General features: G+C 42.3%; 1 protein-coding gene across 3 annotated transcripts; it reads left to right on the top strand.

The window, feature by feature from the left end:
- Nucleotides 1-231: 231 nt before the first annotated feature.
- zbtb18 (zinc finger and BTB domain containing 18) lies at nucleotides 232-5,459 on the top strand. 3 transcript variants are annotated; one of them, XM_070889216.1, is made up of 2 exons: nucleotides 232-399; nucleotides 2,051-5,459. In XM_070889216.1, exon 2 carries the CDS (start codon nucleotides 2,065-2,067, stop codon nucleotides 3,625-3,627), a length of 1,563 nt encoding a protein of 520 aa, XP_070745317.1. In that variant the 5' UTR covers nucleotides 232-399; nucleotides 2,051-2,064; the 3' UTR covers nucleotides 3,628-5,459. The 3 variants fall into 3 exon arrangements, with proteins under 3 accessions (XP_070745317.1, XP_070745319.1, XP_070745318.1); XM_070889218.1 differs by lacking the exon at nucleotides 232-399 and adding an exon at nucleotides 570-633; XM_070889217.1 differs by lacking the exon at nucleotides 232-399 and adding an exon at nucleotides 697-1,455.
- Nucleotides 5,460-22,462: the final 17,003 nt, after the last annotated feature.

Below are 22,462 nucleotides of genomic sequence, written 5' to 3'. Positions count from 1 at the left end.
ATATTAAAAAAAATTAGGCTTCCGCTTTTGCAAATCTTCAGAGAAACCTGCTTTACAGCGTTTGCAACTTGAAGGACCTCTCTGGCAATGTGAATTGGTGAGGGTGATCAAAATTGAAGACTCTTCGCCCAAGTGAACGAGGACTACAAGTCCCGAGATGCATCCCAGCCTCCCGAAGACGCGCAAATTCCCCCCCTCTTTTGCTTGCTCACAGTTACTCCGAAACAGCCAGCCCCGAGAGCGGAAGCGCCGCCCGCTTTCCGAGCCCATTGGCTGGCGAGATCCCGGACTTTCTCTCTTTTTTTTCGGAAGGTGGCTGACCGATTCCCGGCGATTTTTTTGTGGTCGGCCCAAAGACTTCAATGGAGATGTGATGTCACTCACACTTCCTCTGTCAAGGTAGGTGGAGAACAGGACAACAGCAACAGCTCTCCAAACATCTGGCCGCACTTATCCCCAGCGCCCTGCCTCTGTCTATTTCACTGTGTGTGTGTGTCTATTTCACCCATTCAAGTCCTGAAAGTCATTGGCTCTCTCCTCCTCCCCCACCACCTCCTCCTACTTACACTCGCTGTTCCCGAGGCAGAAAAAGTGTCCTCCCAGCCCGCCCCCCTTATTTTTTTATTGCTTCCTGTAAGTATCTAAAATCCTCATGGATTTCCTCTTTAACAACTACGAAAGGGAGGAGGGTGAAAAGGGAGGGAGAGGGAGTGGTAGCAGCGTTGCCAGAAGCGGCGCGTAGTTGCACTGTTTTTGAAAATGTTACTCTGCTCCCCCCCCAGTTGTTGCTGGTAACGGGAGCCCAGGTCGTTCCGTCGGACAAGGGGAGGAGGAGGCAGCGGCTGCAGCCTGTTGTTACTTTTCTTCTGTCCGTGTGTGTGTGTGTGTTGTGGTCTGACTGCCGTCACCATGCATTGAAGATTGCTGCTGCTGCAGCACATTTAACAGGTCGCCCTGTAGCGTTTTTTTTCCCCCTCACAGTGCTCTGCGGCCGCAGTTTATTTGTGTGTCATTTCAAGTGAAGTGGATATTTTTGGCAACAAAAGAAAATTAATAGGAGAAAAGAAAGGAGGTGGAGGTTAGGTGGGAAGGGACACTGTCTTGTACTTTATTTGTTTTATTTTTAGGGGGAGTATTTTCCCCCTTTTTGTAGCAGATAATGTATTCAAACGAGAGATTGGTGGCAGCAGCAGCAAACACGACACGAGTAACATATGGCATTAAAAAGCTGCACAGCTGGAGGTAGCATTTCCATTTGAAGTGATGTCAGAGCAGCTGACAGTCTGGCATCGCTGGTTTTTTTTGTGTGATCTTGCTCCGTGTGCCGGTATCATTCCTCTTCAGTCTGCTTTTATAAACTTGACAGACCGGAGTCACAAAGATTTAGCGCACCACTGAAGGTGTTCTTTTGGGGACTGATCAAGAGAAGTTGATCTGTTTTTATTCCTGTTGCAGGTAGGGGGGATTATTATTTTTTTTCTTTTTGCAAATACTGCTAGGGATTTTGTATGAGTGTTTGTGTTTGTTCTGAACTGACAGATCATTGCTCTTAGTACAAGCTAATTTTTTCCTTAAGAGTTTGTGGTAATAGTGACTAATTTGGGATTCGCAGATTGCGACGCGTGGAATTGCCCAGACAGCTGTAATCGCACTCCATTCTTTAATCTCTTTATCTGGGCAGCAGCTGCCATATGGCCATAGTCATCTGTATCAGATGTTTATAAGCTTCGTTTTCGTCCTGTCTCTGTCCTTTTGGGCATCTAATTTGATCAACAGTACCTTACTGACTATCATGTAATCTTTATTTTTAGCCATTTTAAGGATTAGAGATTGGGACACAGGGATACTTAATGTGATTGAGTTTGAGTCTTGTAGTAGTTTGTGTTTTCCCCCTTGTATGAACTACTAGAGCAGCAACAACTATTTGTTGTTTTAAAAAAAAATTTAAATGTTAACTTTTATCTGTAGATTGCAGGATCCTTTGGGGTTTTGCTATCTTAGTGGCACTTATTTATTTATTTTAAATGTTAACAAACTTTGTCTGCTACAGGTTATGAAGACAGTATGGAGTTTCCAGACCACAGCAGACATTTGCTCCAGTGTCTGAGTGAACAGAGGCATCAAGGTTTCCTTTGTGATAGCACTGTCTTGGTTGGAGATGCCCAGTTTCGAGCCCATCGTGCTGTGCTTGCTTCGTGCAGCATGTACTTCCATCTCTTTTACAAGGACCAGCTGGACAAAAGGGACATTGTTCATCTGAACAGCGATATTGTTACAGCCCCAGCTTTCGCTCTCCTCCTTGAATTCATGTATGAAGGGAAACTCCAGTTCAAAGATTTGCCTATTGAGGACGTACTTGCAGCTGCGAGTTACCTTCACATGTACGACATAGTGAAAGTCTGCAAAAAGAAGCTGAAAGAAAAATCAAGTACAGAAGCGGACAGCACCAAGAAAGAAGAAGATGCCTCGAGCTGTTCCGATAAAGGGGAAATCTCCTCTGTGAGCAGTGCACATGTAGTGGGGGAACTGGTAAGCGAGGAAGATGAAACTGAGGAGGAAAAATCAAGCAAAAGGGACCTCGTTATTGAATCTGGGAACATGTGGATGAGATTGCCCTCTGACTCAGCAGGCATCACTCAGCCTGGCGTGGAGGTTGAGGCACATGCAGTAACAGCTGGAAAAACAGTGTCCAGTCCCTGCAGCTCAACAGGGCCTTTGTCCCAAAGGTCTGCCAACTCCATTAAGGATTCAGCAGATGTTGACTGTGTGCTGGATTTGTCTGTCAAGTCCGGGCTGTCAGGGGGAGAAAATGCCAGCCACCCTTATGTCTCCCCACATGGGGACGGTTCCAGAAATAACCTGGTGCAGGTTAAAGTAGAGAAAGAAGTGTTTTCCGACGAGGAAGGCAGCAGCACTAATGACTTTGATATGGAGCAAAGTAGCACAGTGAAAGACGGTGCAAGCACTATGAACAGGGTTCGTTACGACTCACTCCATGTGTCTGCCAGAAGAGAAGCTTCTGTTTCAAGCGAGATGGACCGAGAGGATCGAGCCAGTGACGATGAGATGATCACCCCAGAGAATGATGGAACCCAGATGGAAGGAAGCATGGACAGCAGCTTGCTCCCTTACTGCTCTAATATACTTGGCTCTGCCGGTCAAATCTTCATGTGTCCCCTCTGCAACAAAGTCTTTCCTAGCCCGCATATTCTGCAGATCCATCTGAGCACGCACTTTCGAGAGCAGGATGGCCTCCGCAGCAAGCCTGCCACCGATGTCAACGTTCCCACCTGCTCACTGTGTGGGAAGACTTTTTCGTGCATGTACACCTTAAAACGACACGAGCGGACTCATTCAGGTGAAAAGCCATACACTTGCACTCAATGTGGGAAAAGCTTCCAGTATTCGCACAACCTGAGCCGTCACGCGGTTGTTCACACACGGGAAAAGCCACATGCATGCAAGTGGTGTGAGCGCAGGTTCACTCAGTCGGGTGACCTGTACAGACACATTCGGAAATTTCACTGTGAGCTGATAAACACACTCTCTGTTAAAACGGAGTCACTTAACTTGCCTGCGATGCGGGACTGGACCATAGAAGAGAGCTCGCAAGAACTCTGGAAATAAAATCTCGCTGTGGAGTAGTCTGAAAAATCAAGTTTCTGGTAATCTCCTCTACAGCCTTTTGGGTACTGAATTCTCCACAAGATAATAGCCGTAAATACTGTTTGTCACAACACATAATCTACAAAAATGAGATTCTGTGATTCATAGTGCAACATAAGGTAAATAAGAATTAACTATTAAACTCAACACTTATTTAATAAATACTCTAATTTTCCTTTCAAATACACCCCTGCAGTTGTTGAGTGCACTGCAGAGGTGTCTGCTGTATAGTTCATGAGGTTTTATTGTTGACATTTTTCACAATGAACCCCTAATTCTGTAAGGTTTTCATTGAAACGTGTTAATATTTTAATGTTGCACAATTTCTGGATATTTAAAACTTTTTTTTTTGTACAATGCTGTAAACAGAATTATGAATTTCTTTTCCATATGTCTAGGAAAAAGCATTTGCAAATGAATGGTTCTTTACCCTGTTTAATCTTAACCAGAAACTTGATGTAATTTAGATTCTAAATGTATGGGATTTTCAGGCAAATTAAAACTGTATGTTTGAAATGTGAATTATATTACTGTACATCCTACTGCATTGAATGGATTTAACAAACCTGATGGATTGTCCCTATGCTCTTAGTCAGGTCTTCTGAAAGTAAATATTGAGGCTATAGAAAATGCATGAGTTTTATCAGATGTTTTGGGGTTTTCTTTTTGCAATTCTATGAACTTGGCAAAGTGTGTAACTTAAGTTTTTATTTAATTGGTGAAAGAAATATTTTTGTTTTCCTGAGGCGCATTTTTTCCAAGTGCGGTAGCACCGTGAAAAATGTCACTGGTGTTGCACAGTGATTTAATTTTTTTTTAAAGTGCACTGCTATGCAGTTTCAATCTGTGAAGCATCTTTCCCTGTGTTCTCGTATATATTACAGAAAGTGGTACAGCACAAATTTCAGTTGAAGTTCCCTGCTTTTATGTGAACCGAATTGGTGATGGTTAATAGAAATCACTTGATTACTTTGGCCATGAAGTTTTAGGGGGAAGGACTCATGGACCTAGCTTTGAAGAAGGGGTTCCTTATATTATGTGTAACCAAGCAGCTGAAGTTGCTGCTTGGTATGTGTGTGGTTTTAATGAACAACACATATGGCAAGTGTTTTGCACAGTGTTTGTTTTCCTGTCTTGCACTCGCAATAAGGTCTATGAGAGTAGCACGGAAATGTGGCCGTTTTTCCCCTTTTTTTTTGTGGGTTTTATGTTTTATTTTTTACTTGACCGCCTTAACTACTGTAAACATAGCTTATTTTTGTGCATAAAGGCAATATGATTATTAATGGAAAACTAGATTGTGTACTGCTGGATTTTTTTTCTAAAAAAAACGGGTCAAATGAGTTTTTCTTTTGGCTCTTGACATTGTTTTAAAGCTGTGAAATGGCAAGATTCTGTAATTACGCTAGTTACTTGAAGAGTTTAAATGTCTGACAAAAGTATGTTGAACTGTAGATTTAAAAAAAAGAAAAATGTTTAGATAAGACAATCAGTGTCTTTAAAATGAACAGCTTCCTCGGTTTTCCCACTTTAGTTTTCTTTGTGGTATTTGTGAGTATGACTCTCAATTCCATTTCCTTACAGATGACCTTTTTACTTGTTTTATTTTTATTGTTTCCCTCCCCACCCGCGCGCCCCCCCCCCCCCCCCCAACCACTTTTTACCTGGATTTAGACTGACGTTAGCCTTGACAATCATAGTCTGTTTTTAATTTTCGGAACGGGGGGGGAAGGGGAGTAAATTATAATGCTGTTTAGTTTTGTACCTTGATGTGCCGTTGGTGGAATTTTTAAATTGTGTGCTAACTGCAATAAATTATGTAAACTGAAAATGCTGTTGGTTGTCTTTCTTTCTGCAGAATATATATACGTTCTTGATGCATGCATAGAATCATCTCTGGACATCTGAGCTCATGAGAATTTAAACCTCCAATGCGCTTTAACTAATTAAGGCTTACTTCCACTTTATTTTTTTGCAGGTACACCTTAATTTAACTTTTCCAAGTTGCGAAAACATGTAACTTGTGTACATATGTAATTCTAAATCTATAAAAGATTTAACTTTGGATAAAATCAGTTATCTTATTCCTTACATCAATGGTGCTGCACAAAGTAGTTTTAACCTAGTAAAAATTGCATCTAATGTAAAGATTCTTTTTCCTTATAAATTGTTAATTGTATCCTCAAATAAAATGAAGTTGGATATGAATAAACATTGCTTTCTGCAAGATACTTTTAGTCTACTGAGACTAAATCACACAGGTTATTGATTACATTAAATCACTTTAAAAAAAAAAGTTTAAATAAGAAAAGCTTTAGGATTGATACAATACTCTTCATGCTTCAAAACAATCTAAAAATTCGTGTTTGTAGATTTTTGTGATTAGGACAGAATCCTTTTGAAAGCTACAAATAACCAGGTGTACTGAAAGGTTTAATCTGTAGATAACAAAAGCTATTTATGAACTATTCTCACTTGCTAAAATACTGCAGGGATTACATTTTCCGGGTACTGGAGGGAAATGTACCACCACCTCTGGTCTATAATTTTGCCAGAGGAATCCCGCACGGGCTTTAGATTGTCCAATGCCCGTGGCCCCCAAATCAGAGAGAATGGGATAGGGTGAACAAAATAATTGAAACTATTTATCCTACAAGGTTGCTAGTGGTTCTTCCTGTTTAAGGATGCATTAATTTTGCAGTGTGAAAAAAGATGATAGGGACATTATTAAAATGAACATCTTTAACATTTTGGATTGTCCAAAACAATTGAGATAGCTTTATATTCAAAGTAAGGCTGTTTAAACATCTGTTCTATTCATGCATTTTGCCCTGAAACCATGGTGCATTTTTGTTCCTCCCCTGTAAATTTAGGTCAGTATCTGTTCTTTGTTGGGAAAAAGGAAAAAAAAAACAGGCCAATAGGGCAGCTGGTTAAACATTTGGCTGTGCCGAAGGGTAGTGGGCACAACATGCTGGAGCTCTGCACTTGACCAGTTTGAATTTATATCTGCAGTTCCACGACAAACTTTTTTTTCATTTTAAAAAATAATGAAAAATTCAAATCAAATAGACCACTGGATTTTTGGCTTCTTTCAACAGCAAATCTGCTGCTTTCCTAACCAGCGCAGTAAGAGACAAACAACAAAAATTAAAACAAACTCGTGAAAAACATCATAAATATTAATTTTCCAAGTAGAATGAAGTTGCAATTTGTAGCAATGTGTAATCCTATTGCACCACAGTATGGGACATAAACTGAGCCTTTTTAAATAGAGCAGTATGTGATATAACCAACTGTGATTATAAAAACAAACCCTTTTAAAATGCCATTGAGTGCCATCTAAATCCTGGGAACTGTTTTTTTTATGATTAAGCTTTTAAAGTTCCATTCTTCTACAAATTGGCATCTTTTAATTCATTATACAATTCAGTAATACGCTCCATTGCAATTTGGTCCATGAAAAGGGTTGTTCAATTTTGCTGTGGAGATATTGACACCTTAAGTTTTCTAAATTGACTTGAGTTGTTTGCAGAAGAGATGATTACAGGAATGACAAAAAAAATGAATGTTACATTTTATTGTTAATTCTCCTCCTCCTCGCCCCATTTTTCTACTGGGCATTTGCAATCTGTAGTAATTAAAACTATGCAGAACATTATGTAAATGCTGCATGTCACTTCTCAATTGCAGCTTGCAACAAAAACCCAAAGCGCAGCTCTTAAACATTGTGGGTGGTATATGATTATGCAAAAGGTCTTTTATATTTTCTTAATAAACAAAAAGGCAAAATGAATTGTACACACAGTAATTTGGGAAATGAAAGCTAATGTATCGTTGAGCTGCTTGGGAGTGTATCCTCAAGCTGGGGGTGGTTCTCCTTTCCAGTAGTGCAATCATTATAAAACTGAACCAAAGTACCATTCGTGGGAGGGGCAGACAAAAACAGAGAGCGCTGCAAAATCCTTGTACTGTACATGATTCTGAATATTTTTCAAGCTAGCTTTTTGGGGGGTGGGGTGGGAGAGATAAGTACATTTCCTATTTATTAATTTGAGTAGGTGACATGATTATTGCACTGCACTTGAAAGGTATATTGTTATAGGTAACTCCCCATGCCGGTAAATGTCAACAGTTTGGTATATTTCATAAGGTGGACTTTACAGAAATCCTGGCAGAGGTGCAAATGGGTCTAGAAGGAAAAAAGAAGGCATCATAATGGGGTTGAAAGGATCAAGTCTCTGCAGATGGAGGAAGGGAAGAATTTAAAAAAAAAAGGCACGTCAATATTTTTCTTCAGACTGCTTCTAGTTGAGTTGTTGAAGGAATAACCAGAAGTCTTGGATTTGGTTTGAGAGCACTCCTGGAGCTGAAAGTTTCTTTTCCTTCTCTTTCGGGTGGTGGAGGAAGGTTTAATGCGGCAGGGCATGCAGATCAAAAATTTGGCAGATGGAGTATAATGTGGGAAACTGAGGTTATCCACTTTGGCAAAAAAAATAGAAAAGCAAATTATAACTTAAATGGAGAAAAATTGCAAAGTGCTGCAGTGCAGAGAGACCTGGGGGTCCTTGTGCATGAAACACAAAAGGTTAGTATGCAGGTACAGCAAGTAATCAGGAAGGCAAATGGAATGTTGGCCTTTATTGCAAGGGGGATAGAATATAAAAGCAGAGAAGTCCTGCTACAACTGTACAGGGCGTTGGTGAGGCCACACCTCGAGTACTGTGTACAGTTTTGGTCTCCATATTTAAAAAAGGATATACTTGTGTTGTAGACTGTTCAGAGAAGGTTCACTAGGTTTATTCTGGAGATGATGGGGTTGACTTTTGAAGATAGGTTGAGTAGGTTGGGCCTATACTCATTGGAGTTCAGAAGAATGAGAGGTGATCTTATCGAAACATATAAGATAATGAGTGGGCTTGACAAGGTGGATGCAGAGAGGATGTTTCCACTCCTAGGGGACATAGTCACAGAATAAGGGGCCGCCCATTTAAAACTGAGATGAGGAGGAATTTCTTCTCGAAGGGTTGTAAATCTATGGCATTCTCTGCCCCAGAGAGCTGTGGAGGCTGGGTCATTGAATATATTTAAGGCGGAGATAGACACATTTTTGAGCGACAAGGGAATAAAGGGTTATGGAGAGCGGGCGGGAAAGTGGAGCTGAGTCCATGATCAGATCAGCTATGATCTTATTAAATGGCGGAGCAGACTTGAAGGGCCAGGTGCCCTACTACTCCTTCTATTTCTTATGTTCGTATCACGTAAAAGCAGCAGAAAACTTTCTGCATGATGATATAAAAAAAAAGAATTTAGATTCCACGTCAGAATTTCTCCAAAAAGAAAGTACAGGCAGAATGGCTACGGCCTGCCTTGTCCTCACAAGCACACAGTTACACTCATTTTTACTCACATCCCACTGTTCAAATCTTGAATGTGATTGAGTTAAAATATACTGCTGTGTAAGATTGCTTCCTGTCACCGATTGAGTCCTCTTCCTCCAAGGGTCAGCTCCTGCTGAAACCCACAGCATTTTGTCCTATGAAGTGATAACCAACCAAATGTTCATTCTTGGTGGTAAGAATCAGTGTAACATTTTTATAACAGTAATGCAGTATTTTAATACTAGCTTTTCTAGCTGCCAATATTCTCTATATTATAATGGACTATTGTGTGAATTCCTTTCCAATAAATAAATTAAATCTTGATAGCCATAAACGATGCCCATCAGTGCAATTGAGTGAATTATCCTTGCTTGTTAACATATAGAAACATAGAAACATAGAAAATAGGTGCAGGAGCAGGCCATTCAGCCCTTCTAGCCTGCACCGCCATTCAATGAGTTCATGGCTGAACATGAAACTTCAGTACCCACTTCCTGCTTTCACGCCATACCCCTTGATCCCCCGAGTAGTAAGGACTTCATCTAACTCCCTTTTGAATATATTTAGTGAATTGGCCTCAACTACTTTCTGTGGTAGAGAATTCCATAGGTTCACCACTCTCTGGGTGAAGAAGTTTCTCCTTATCTCGGTCCTAAATGGCTTACCCCTTATCCTTAGACTGTGACCCCTGGTTCTGGACTTCCCCAACATTGGGAACATTCTTCCTGCATCCAACCTGTCCAAACCCGTCAGAATTTTAAACGTTTCTATGAGGTCCCCTCTCACTCTTCTGAACTCCAGTGAATACAAGCCCAGTTGATCCAGTCTTTCTTGATAGGTCAGTCCCACCATCCCGGGAATCAGTCTGGTGAATCTTCGCTGCACTCCCTCAATAGCAAGTATGTCCTTCCTCAAGTTAGGAGACCAAAACTGTACACAATACTCCAGGTGTGGCCTCACCAAGGCCCTGTACAACTGTAGCAACACCTCCCTGCCCCTGTACTCAAATCCCCTCGCTATGAAGGCCAACATGCCATTTGCTTTCTTAACCGCCTGCTGTACCTGCATGCCAACCTTCAATGACTGGTGTACCATGACACCCAGGTCTCGTTGCACCTTCCCTTTTCCTAATCTGTCACCATTCAGATAATAGTCTGTCTCTCTGTTTTTACCACCAAAATGGATAACCTCACATTTATCCACATTATACTTCATCTGCCACGCATTTGCCCACTCACCTAACCTATCCAAGTCACTCTGCAGCCTCATAGCATCCTCCTCGCAGCTCACACTGCCACCCAACTTAGTGTCATCCGCAAATTTGGAGATACTACATTTAATCCCCTCGTCTAAATCATTAATGTACAATGTAAACAGCTGGGGCCCCAGCACAGAACCCTGCGGTACCCCACTAGTCACTGCCTGCCATTCCGAAAAGTACCCATTTACTCCTACTTTTTGCTTCCTGTCTGACAACCAGTTCTCAATCCACGTCAGCACACTACCCCCAATCCCATGTGCTTTAACTTTGCACATTAATCTCCTGTGTGGGACCTTGTCGAAAGCCTTCTGAAAGTCCAAATATACCACATCAACTGGTACTCCTTTGTCCACTTTATTGGAAACATCCTCAAAAAATTCCAGAAGATTTGTCAAGCATGATCTCCCTTTCACAAATCCATGCTGACTTGGACCTATCATGTCACCATTTTCCAAATGCGCTGCTATGACATCCTTAATAATTGATTCCATCATTTTACCCACTACTGAGGTCAGGCTGACCGGTCTATAATTCCCTGCTTTCTCTCTCCCTCCTTTTTTAAAAAGTGGGGTTACATTGGCTACCCTCCACTCGATAGGAACTGATCCAGAGTCAATGGAATGTTGGAAAATGACTGTCAATGCATCCGCTATTTCCAAGGCCACCTCCTTAAGTATTCTGGGATGCAGTCCATCAGGCCCTGGGGATTTATCGGCCTTCAATCCCATCAATTTCCCCAACACAATTTCCCGACTAATAAAGATTTCCCTCAGTTCCTCCTCCTTAATAGACCCTCTGACCACTTTTATATCCGGAAGGTTGTTTGTGTCCTCCTTAGTGAATACTGAACCAAAGTACTTGTTCAATTGGTCTGCCATTTCTTTGTTCCCCGTTATGACTTCCCCTGATTCTGACTGCAGGGGACCTACGTTTGTCTTTACTAACCTTTTTCTCTTTACATACCTATAGAAACTTTTGCAATCCGCCTTAATGTTCCCTGCAAGCTTCTTCTCGTACTCCATTTTCCCTGCCCTAATCAAACCCTTTGTCCTCCTCTGCTGAGTTCTAAATTTCTCCCAGTCCCCAGGTTCGCTGCTATTTCTGGCCAATTTGTATGCCATTTCCTTGGCTTTAATACTATCCCTGATTTCCCTAGATAGCCATGGTTGAGCCACCTTCCCTTTTTTATTTTTACGCCAGACAGGAATGTACAATTGTTGTAGTTCATCCATGCGGTCTCTAAATGTCTGCCATTGCCCATCCACAGTCAACCCCTTAAGTATCATTAGCCAATCTATCTTAGCCAATTCATGCCTCATACTTTCAAAGTTACCCTTCTTTAAGTTCTGGACCATGGTCTCTGAATTAACTGTTTCATTCTCCATCCTAATGCAGAATTCCACCATATTATGGTCACTCTTCCCCAAGGGGCCTCGCACAATGAGATTGCTAATTAATCCTATCTCATTACACAACACCCAGTCTAAGATGGCCTTCCCCCCTAGTTGGTTCCTCGACATATTGGTCTAGAAAACCATCCCTTATGCATTCCAGGAAATCCTCCTCCACCGTATTGCTTCCAGTTTGGCTAGCCCAATCTATGTGCATATTAAAGTCACCCATTATAACTGCTGCACCTTTATTGCATGCACTCCTAATTTCCTGTTTGATGCCCTCCAAGGACTATAGTATTTAGCACTAAAATCAAGATTGCATTTTTATTGTCACCAGATTGGCTATGAATATCACACAATTCTTTAGTTCTGTACCTTTTTTGCATTGCATTTCACAAGTGTCAAAAAAATAAATGAAAGTAAAGTCATGCACAATATGGAACAGTTGAGTTGAGAAAACTGATTCAAGTACTCCATACTGGAACGACAATGGATCCCTAGTTTCTAGATCGTGATCGGTGTGCTGAGAAACTAGCTGCAGTTATTACAAAGAAAGAACTTGCATATATATAGCGCCTTTCACAATCGCAGGACGTCCCAAAGTGCTTTACAGCCAATTAAATACCTTTGAAGTGTAGTTACTGTTGTAATGTAGGAAACACGTTTCAGTTCATCCCATTCTATAATTCTATGCCCAGTGTAACAAGGCCAGGTTAAAAATGGCAGATTCTCTGCTTTAAGCAATTGGTTTAGTATCGAGTTTAAATCCTCTATAGGAATGTAGAACCATTTGTCAGATTTATTCAACTGTAAACCATAAACATTCCAAGCAAGCTGCCTGTCACTCAAACTTATTTGACTCCTTTTCTTGAACTGTTTTTTTTTTAAATTCTCTCAGGCAGTCTGCCAGATGGATTGCTGACATCTTTTAGTTTGTTGTGCTTGACTTGCACCTTCTGCTAGCCAATCAGAGAGTGGGCTGCTAGGGTGGCAGTCCAAAGCCCAGATCATCCTGCTTATCCAGCTGGAAGAGGATGTGTGGGCAATAAAGTGCTTTATAAATAGGGACAATGGGATAGGGAAACATTCAAACTGAGTTCCAAAGTTGTAATCAAGTTAGTTAAAAATCGTGACTCTTTAAACATATCAGTTTATGAAGTGATCATCCACATTAGGATATTTCCAAAAGAAGGTTTTATTGCAAATTCACCAACCAGATGTTAACCACTGTAAAAATTCTCAAGGATTCGGACGATACCAATTGGTTTACACTACAGAAGCTTTGTGTTAATACACAACAGGTGAAGAAGTCATACAAATGACAAGATGCTAAAGCACTATTTCCATCAGATAAAATTAGGACTTGAGCACGAACTGCACAAGAGATATTGCATAGTACGAGTACAGAGAAAGTGTATGATACAATAAGTGTTCAACTTAACCATCTCAAGTGAGATCCACTTGCCCATGGTACTGGAGGATTGCTGGATTGTGTAGAACTACACTCCTCTTAGAGTAAAGGCAAGAACACTACGAAAATAGGACTCCTAGCCAGAATCTTCCCAGCCCTGCGAGTGAGGGTTTGGGGGCGGGCTCGCTGTCAAAATGGCTTTGATTGACAGCGGGTCGGGATCCCGCTCTGAACCCGCCTCCATGTGAGTTTCTCAACTGTCAGGTTGGCGTTCGGATAGCAGACCTGACAGCAAGTGGCAGGACAGGTAATTAACATCATTAAAAGGTACGTAAATGCCAGTTAAGAGGCTTAATAGCAGGTACTTACAATTTTACCTACCTTTTGATGGCTTTGCCGTCGCTCGGGTTTCACGTCAGGTAAGTGAAGTCGGGTTCTCAGGGGCTCTATTGCTTTGGCTAGTTGACAGCTTCAGAAGTTATATAAAAGCTACCATTTCACAGCTGTTCACTTTCCAATGTCAGAAGCTAAAGCCTTCAGGTTTTGGAAGAGATTTTTGAGCTGTATGTCATTTGGAAGTGTTTGCAGTGAACTCTCTATTCACTGTCACCTCCTTGGAGCAACCTCTCTCACCATTTTCAAATCGCTTCTGTCATCTCAACCTCACCTGCCATCTATTCCAGCAGCATTGGTGCCCTTGAATAAATCTCACCTTGGTCCTTAGAATCCCACCACGATCAGCCCCAACTCCAACATCACTAAACACACCAGCATCACCGACAACAACACCAATCTTCTCCGCAATCACCTGGTGCTGCACAGGACACAGGGCATCAGCACCCGACCACAATGCTGTTCAGGAAGCCAGTGATGGCCTCACCATGGCCACATTTACTTCACTTCACGCTGTACACCCTGACTACCACATGGTGCGCCAGGTTGGCACCACCCTACACCAGCTCCATAATGCATCCCTGCAATGTCCAACCCATTCCTTTCACACTCACCACCATTGTGGGGGTACCCTTATGTCTCACTATTCACTACAACTCACTAAGCCACTTCCAAAGGTGCTCATAAATCTGTCCAAGAACGCAAAGTCTTGAAAATAAAGATTTCGATGTTTGACATTAATCAACATTAACTATACATGAACATTGGCTAAAGGACCCAAGTGCCTACCCTTGCGTGTTGTTAGTTGGTATGATTGACAAGGATGAGCGTGAGGGGTGGCTAGTGAAATGGGGAACTGATAATGTAGATAGAGAGAGAGAGAGGGATGGATGGAGGTGCAAGGTAAGTTGGCGTGAGCAAGGACGAGCAGGAGTAGAGAAGGCAGAGTGATGGGGATGTGATGAGTGGCACATTTTGTGATCTACTAAGATCATTGAAAGGTTTGCTCCACTGCAGCCTGGTCCTCCTGACGACATCCCTGCTTGTGCCCTTCTGTGCAATGTGCAACCAGTCTGCATGGTGTCCGAGGGTGGTCCCTTCTGCCCATGGGAAGGGAAGAGGACCTTCCTGCGTTCTGTGACTCCCTCCATGGGAGAGCTTGGGTGCAGCCATGCACCTCTGTGCAGTGCTTCTCAGTGTTTACAGTAGCTCAATGCTGCAGGAGAGTGACAGAAGAACTGCTAAAACCATTGTGAGCATGGTCCCTTTAAGGAAACCTGCTGATGACACGTCATAAATTGACGTCATCAGACCGGCTTCCTCATAATTGGCCGGGAAGCCCGCAGGCCGGGCTTAACAAGCCCAATCATGGGAAGATTTGGGACACAGGGCGGGCTTGAGTCAGGAGCGGGATTGCAACACGTCACCAACCCCGGCCGCATCGATCCCGCCACATGTGGAGAAATCGCGGCCCTGTATCTAATGTATTAGTGATGTCAATGTGCCATTATTTCTAGCCAATAGTCCTTATCAGAGTATTTATTAGTACTGTGACAGACTTTAAATATTGGACAATATCAATACAAATAAAAAATGCCTCTGCTTTAAGAATAGTCTTGAAGAACCATTTGAGTTGGTTCAAAAGGTAGTGTATAACTGGGTCATTTCCAACTAGAAGGTCCCAAGTTTGATTCCTGGTCTGTGCTAGATTAACCACTCTCAGTTGGACTGGCAGTAGGTGTAGTGCAATTGGATGAGCCATGATCTTATTGAATGGTGGTGCAGCTTGAAGGGCTGAATGGTCTACTCCTGCACCTATTTTCTATGTTTCTATGAAGCACCTCCAATTTTGAGAAGGGAATAAAATCAGCCCAGGTTGTTGCTCCTAATTGCTATCCAGGAATCTTACTGCAAATTTTATGTGTTACCAATGGATGAAGACAGGATCAGGCTTGGCTGTGAATCTCCCCAGAGTTGAATAACCCGCTGTCACTTACTCTAGGCTTACAGATGAGAAAAGGCCATTCGAGGAAGGCCTCAGGCAGCTATGGGCACCCACGAAACCAGCCTTCAATAGGAGGGCTATAAGTAGTTTTCAGCAAATCATTAACAAACTCATTCAGCATGCTATTAGAATCAGGATTAGGAAAGTTACAGAAGGTGACCAAAACCAAACAGTCGAGAGCTTTAACTTCTTCACTGAAATGGATGAACCCCAGGAATTACTTGTCCCCAGACTCGTTAATGTAGTTTGCCGAAGCTTATTTGCTTTCTGTCTAGGATGCAAGCTACATCACTGAGGGGCAAGTGAGACTCTTCCCATTAGGAGAAGGTAAAAAAAAGAGGAAATGCACTTGGTCCTACTAACCAGCAATGGATCCGCATTTTAATGCCAGTGCGGAAATGTCCATGCCTCTCACCATCCTATTCAATTGCTGTGGGTTGGTATGTAGCAGAGCACAATGATCAAGAAAAGGCAGAGAAAAAATATAGCTGCCGGTACATAAATATTGCATATATATAGGGGCAGCACGGGCCAGCCCACACTGCGATATGTGTGCGCACTAGGTCCGTGCAGCAGAGCTGGTCTCCAGTCGTCTTGGTTAATCCTTGCCGCCTAGCTCTGTCAATCCCGTGTGGTGGCTGGTGTGCAATGGCCGCCCCACGTTAACAGAATCCACGCACAGGCATCTTCCACCCTTCAATATGTAGTTCGGGACCTAGAATGTCAGGTCTTTCATTGAAACACCTGTGAACTCATCCCTTTGTGGTGTGGAAGCAGGTCATCCTCGATACAAGGGACTGCCTAATACTAATACTATATTCCATATAGAAATCTGGAGCTGTAATATCAAACTCAAATCTCCCCCAAGAAACCTTTTCTAACTGTGTTCCCACGTTAGCTGTACTATTTTGCCAGCTGTGCTGCGTTTGCATTGCCTGGTATAGCAACTGTGATAGTTTGTCATACCCAGCTCGAATGCCTCATGACAAAAATTAGCGTTTCCCGTTAAATCCGTTCTACTGGAAGTTTCTGTAGTCGGCAAGAACAACAACAACAACTTGCATTTATACAGCGCCTTTAATGTAGTAAAACATCCCAGGGTGCTTCACAAGAGTATTATCAAATACAATTTGACACCGAGCCACATAGGGAGATATTAGGACATTTGACCAAGGTCAAAGAGGTAGGTTTTAAGGAGCGTTTTAAAGGAGGAGAGAGAGGTAGAGACGCGACAGGTTTAGGGTCTAGGCCACAAATGGTGGAAGAATTGGAGGATTTGGAGGAGTGCAGAGTTCTCAGGGTTTGTACAAGTGGAGGAGGTTACAGAGTTAGGGAGGGGCGAGTCCATGGAGGAATTTGAAAACAAGGATGAGAATTGTAAAATTGCTGCGTTGCCAGACTGGGAGCCAATGTAAGTCAGCCAACACAGGGGTGATGGGTGAACGGGACTTGGTGCGAGTTAGGACATGGACAGCAGAGTTTTGGATGAGTTCAAGTTTATGGAGGGTGAACGATGTAACATCTTTATGCAGTTCCTGCAAAGAAAGATATAGTAAGAAGGTAGATAGGCAAGGTTGAGATGATACAAAAAATAGAAAGGTTGTTGGGCATAATGGCCCTTTTCTAAAAATTAAGTTAACTATCACTTTGCACTTCAGAGAGAAGAAGGAAGCATGACAAAACGTGCCATATCGATTTACCTGTATTAAAATTCTTCTTTCATCTAGCATATGCTTCCATGTTGTACGGTGATGTCTGGAAGATTGCTCAGCTCACCATAGCTCTGGGGCAATTCTCCTATCAATTTCCAATTACTGAATGCTACAGAAGTAAAATTATAGAATTGCACAGAATTGTCCAACAACCTTATTTTAAAATTGGTAATCCTCTTTTCAGACGTATAGGTGCTGAATTTTTGATGCTAAATTGGTCAATTGTTTAGCCACATCGCTACATTCAGTGGAACTCGAGGGGGTGATAAGAGTGAGAAAAAGGAACTCTTAGATTGTAAATATATCTACACTGATGCATTTCCTTGCCTGCTAAGCTATGTGACCAATCACACTGAGGTCATAAGATCGCAAGATAATTACAGATGAGGCAGGCCACCCAGAGAGATGCTAACATTCCCCCATTGTAGCATCCAATTGGTTATTAAATGATTCCAGAGGGGTTGGCTCCACTGCTCTATCGGGAAGTCTATCCCACCTGATGATCATTCTTTGTGTGAAGAAGAATTTTATGATATTATCCCTCATGTGTACCTTTTACTAGTTTAAATGTGTATCCCCTTGTTCCACTCCTATGTTTTAATTTAAAGTAATATTCCAGAATAACATTTTTCTATATCCTTAACAATCTTATAGACCTTTTGTAAGATCATTTATTGGCTACCTCCTTTCCAGGTTGAACAGCCCACATTTCTCCAGTGTTTCTTTGTAAGTTTGGGTCTTTGTGTCTCTGAGTCACAAAGTTGTGGGTTCAAATCCCACTAAGGCATTTGAGCCCATAATGCAAGGTGACACTTCAGTGCCATACTGAGGGAATACTGCGTTGTTGGAGGTGCTGTTTTTTGGATGAGGTGTTAAACTGAGGCCCTATCTGCTTGCTTAGGTGAAAGTAAAAGACCCCAGGACACAATTCGAAAAAGAGCAAGGGAAGTATCCTAGCTAACATGTATCCCTCAACTTACATCACAAAACAGACTATCTGGCTTGGCTTATTGCTGTATGTGTGACCTTACTGTGGACAAATTGACTGCTGCAGTTCCACTTCTTGGGGAGGAATAAAGTGTTTGCCTGGGAATTCCTGAGGTTGTGAAAGGCGCTATATAAGTGCAATTTAATTCGGACCCTTGACACTAAGGATCAGCCCCACTGTTCTTCTCTGCACTGCGTCCAGTGCTTGAATGTCTCTTGTTCCAAGGTACAGGCTGACTGAAGCACATTAAAATTTGATAATTATTTCCCATTATTTATATTCTACTGTTCCGACTATGTAGTTCAACATTCTATTGGCTTTGCTGATTGGTTGGTTGGATATGTTTGGCATCAAGCCTACTAATACTTCTAGTCCTCTTTCAGCCTCAACACCATTCATGGGATAGTTTTCCTTCTTTTGTGTGGCACTTTACACTTCTTTGGATTAAATTTCATCTGTGTTTGTTTTGCCTGGTTACATTTTTTATTTAATTTATCCTGTAATTCTTGAGTTGCCTCTTCTGACTCCACTGTCCTCTCCTAGTTTGGTATTGTCAGCAAATTTGAACAGATTGCATTGCGTTTCAGAATCCAGGCCTTGGCCATGACAAATGGAAGCTTTAGCCTTTCTTGCAAGACAATGACATTGTCCAAAATAAAAACAGAAAATGCTGGAAACACTCAGCAGGTCAGGCAGCATCTGTGGAGAGAGAAACAGAGTTAACCTTTCAGGTCGAAGACCCTTTGCCAGAACTGTTCACCCACTGCTACATTTTCCATAGCGTACCCCCAGTCTGGACAATGACTATGAAAAATGTAGCAGTGAGTGAATAATGGAACGCTATGCTGGGTAGGGAAGGATAAAAATGAGCGTACCAAAACAGATGATTGGCATCATCCAGAGAAAGGCCTAAGGAGATCTTCCTCGTTCAAAAACCCCTAACGTTACTGGAATTAATCCAGTCTTTATAACCCTGCTATGAGCAAATGTATTTTTTAAAACATTTCTGTCCTATTCTCATCCACCACTTAATGCTGTTCCATTTGAAACTTTATTGTATAGATTGTGGCTACAAAAAAATCATTTGAATGCGAAGTAGTGGTTATTCAAATAGTAGCTTTTTGCATCTTATTATGAAAGCATTCAAACTTACTGTTTTTTTGGCTCAATGTTGCCTTCCCCAGCCTCCCCAGGGACTGACTATAGTAGGGATACAGAACCACAGGCATCAGCAGCACTTTAGCTTCTCATCCAAGTGGCTATTATTCAAATGTGTATTGGCAGACTATTCAACTGTGGGGTCATATTTCAGATCTATGTAAAAGAATGAAAGGAGGAACTTACATTTAAATAGCACCTTTCACAACCTCAGGATATCCTAAAGCATGTTCCGGCCAATGAAGTACTTTTTGAAGTGTAATCACTGTTGTAATGTGGGAAACGCTGCAACCAAAAATGCGCACAGCAAGTGCCCACAACCAGCAATGTGATAATGACCAGAAAATCTGTTTTTAGTGACGTTGATTGAGGGATAAATATTAGCCAGGACACCTGGGATAACTCCCTGGTTCTTCTTTGAAATAGCGCTATGGAATCTTTAATGTTACCTGAGACTGACCAGGCCTCGGTTTAACGTCTCATCTGAAAGACAGAACCTCCTAAGTGCAGCACTCCCTCAGTGCTGCACTGAAGTGGCAGCCGAGATTACGTGCTCAAGTGTCTGGAGCGGGGCATCCGCCCACATCCTTCTGACTCAGAGGCAAGATTGCAGTTGAACAGGTCCATTGTTACAATGAACACTGATGTATGAGACTGAATTTTTTTTTCTCTTCAAAAAGCGCAAATTTCTAGTGTACATTCTAATGTTCCCGCAGCTCTCTTCCACCAACCAGTGAAAACGATGAGAAATCTATTCACACCGTCCATTTTCTATAATGCGTGCTGTGCTGCCACCTAGAGACAATAGTTTGATAATACTTGGCTTCCAATGCACAAGGTTAATAATCATGGATCTGGTGAAATGACTGGAGAAGGATAAAACCTGGCATAAACACTGGCAGTATTACAATTGAGATTATTATCCCATGCATCTCGTTGTCAGAAGGATTAAATTATCAGCTCTTGATGTACGTATGTGCACATTTATGAAATCAAGATGATTCCTGCATTTCTTGGTAAAGTTTGATGCTTTAAATTTTTGCTTTAAACTCGAGTTCTACAGCAGGAAACTTAGGGCAAGAAATCAGATTTTCAGCAAAAACAGTATTTTTTTTACCAAAATTACTGTTGTTGCTTCGCTACCGCTAGGCTGGATATTCAACCCTTAATTTGCGCAGTGGTACAAATCGGCATTGCACAAGGATTCACGGCGCAAACTGCAAATTTCAGCAACTTCAGTCCGAGGCCGATAGCACTGCGAGAGAGGCGTTGGGAGGGGGAGGGGGGGGGGGAAACATCACAAAAAAAATTGGGAAAAAAAATTCACAAAACATTCACAATACCCTTAGCTACTAAATCGCTGAAAAAGAATTTAAAAATCCAAACTTTAACTTACCTTTTTGCAGATCTTCAAACTTACTGCTGCTGGCAGGGCTGTAACGACAGGTTTTTCCCTGTCGATATTCTGGGCACAGAATACGGGTGCAGAGAGAGCCAAAGTTTTGGTGAAAACGCAATTTCTGGTCTTGCACGGCAGCACTCCTCTCCCCAGCGGTACGTGGAAAGCACCGCGCAAAAAGGTGCCCGAAGTTCCCGCCGACCAAATTTTTGCCAAATATGGTGAAATATCGCCAAAAACCCAGTCGCAACATTGGCGAATTTCTAACCCTAAATGTTTTAAAAGAAAAAAAACCATTTTATTACATTGATAACACTCAACTGTTAATATTTATCCCCAAAACACTGCTGCTGATATTGTAAAGCCTGATGTCAATCAATGCTATCACTGTGACAGACAATGGTTGCACCACATTGCAACGGCCATGCCTCAGTGTGGGGAGGGGCGAGCTGGACACAGCTTTTAGAAATTCCCCTCTGTGTTCAATTATTCTGTAACATTAATATTTAAAGTGGCATCATCACTGTGACAAAAGCAAAGTGAGGCAAATTGGAAGGATTTTTTTATAACTTTGTGTCAGCCACGACTCAGTGGGTAGCACCCTCGCCTCTGACTCAGAAGGTTGTGGGTTCAAGTCCCACTCCAGAGACTTGAGCACTAAAATACAGGCTGACACTCCAGTGCAGTGCTGAGGGAGTGCTGCACTGTCGGAGGTGCCGTCGTTCAGATGAGATGTATAACCCCTCAGGTAGGGATGTAAAAGATCCCATGGCACTATTTCGAAGAAGAGCAGTGTAGTTATCTCCGGTGTCCTGGCCAATATTTATCCCTCAATCAACATCATTAAAAAACAGATTATCTGGTCAATATTACATTGCTGTTTGTGGGAGCTTGCAGTTTCCTACATTTACAGCAGTGACCACACTTCAAAAAGTGCTTCATTGGCTGTAAAGTGCTTTGGGACGTCTGGTGGTCCTGAAAGGCAATATATAACTGCAAGTCTCTCTTTTTTCTTTTAGTTTTAGATAACAGCAAGTGGAAAACTGGTTACGTCTAGCTGTACCTGATAGGGAGCCACTTTATCTATGGGGGGAGGGGGTTAGCTCTAACTGAAAGGGTGTCTCTTTATCTCCAATACGCTCCGATATGCTTCAGAGACATGGACTATGTACAGTAAGCACCTCAAAGCACTGGAGAAGTACCACCTCTGCAAAATCCTGAAAATCCATTGGCAGGATAGGCGCACCAACATTAGTGTTCTCACTCAGGCCAATATCCCCAGCATCGAAGCATTGACCACGCTCGATCAGCTCCGATGGACGGGCCACATTGTCCGCATGTCCGATGCTAGACTCCTGAAACAAGAACTCTACTCCGAGCTCCGCCACGACAAGCAAGCCCCAGGTGGGCAAAGAAAACGCTTCAAGGACACCCTCAAAGCCTCCTTGAAAAGATTTAACGTCCGCACTGACTCTTGGGAATCCCTGGCCCAAGACCGCTCAAAGTGGAGGAGAAGCATCCGAGAAGAGACTCTTCGCCGGGAACAAACGGAAGGCAAGTGCAGACAGCGGAAGGAGTGTGTAAAGTTCTGTCCCCTCAGTACAGATTCACACGAGGTATATAGTGAAGTCAAGGTCACTCTGGACCTGCACCTTTATTTCACAGCTCTGGAATGCTGCACTTGCCTGAGACCT

The sequence above is a fragment of the Pristiophorus japonicus genome, chromosome 9 (assembly GCF_044704955.1).
Source record: "Pristiophorus japonicus isolate sPriJap1 chromosome 9, sPriJap1.hap1, whole genome shotgun sequence".
In the NCBI taxonomy this organism is placed as follows: Eukaryota; Metazoa; Chordata; class Chondrichthyes; family Pristiophoridae; genus Pristiophorus; species Pristiophorus japonicus.
This window is presented reverse-complemented; position numbering and strand designations above follow the sequence as displayed.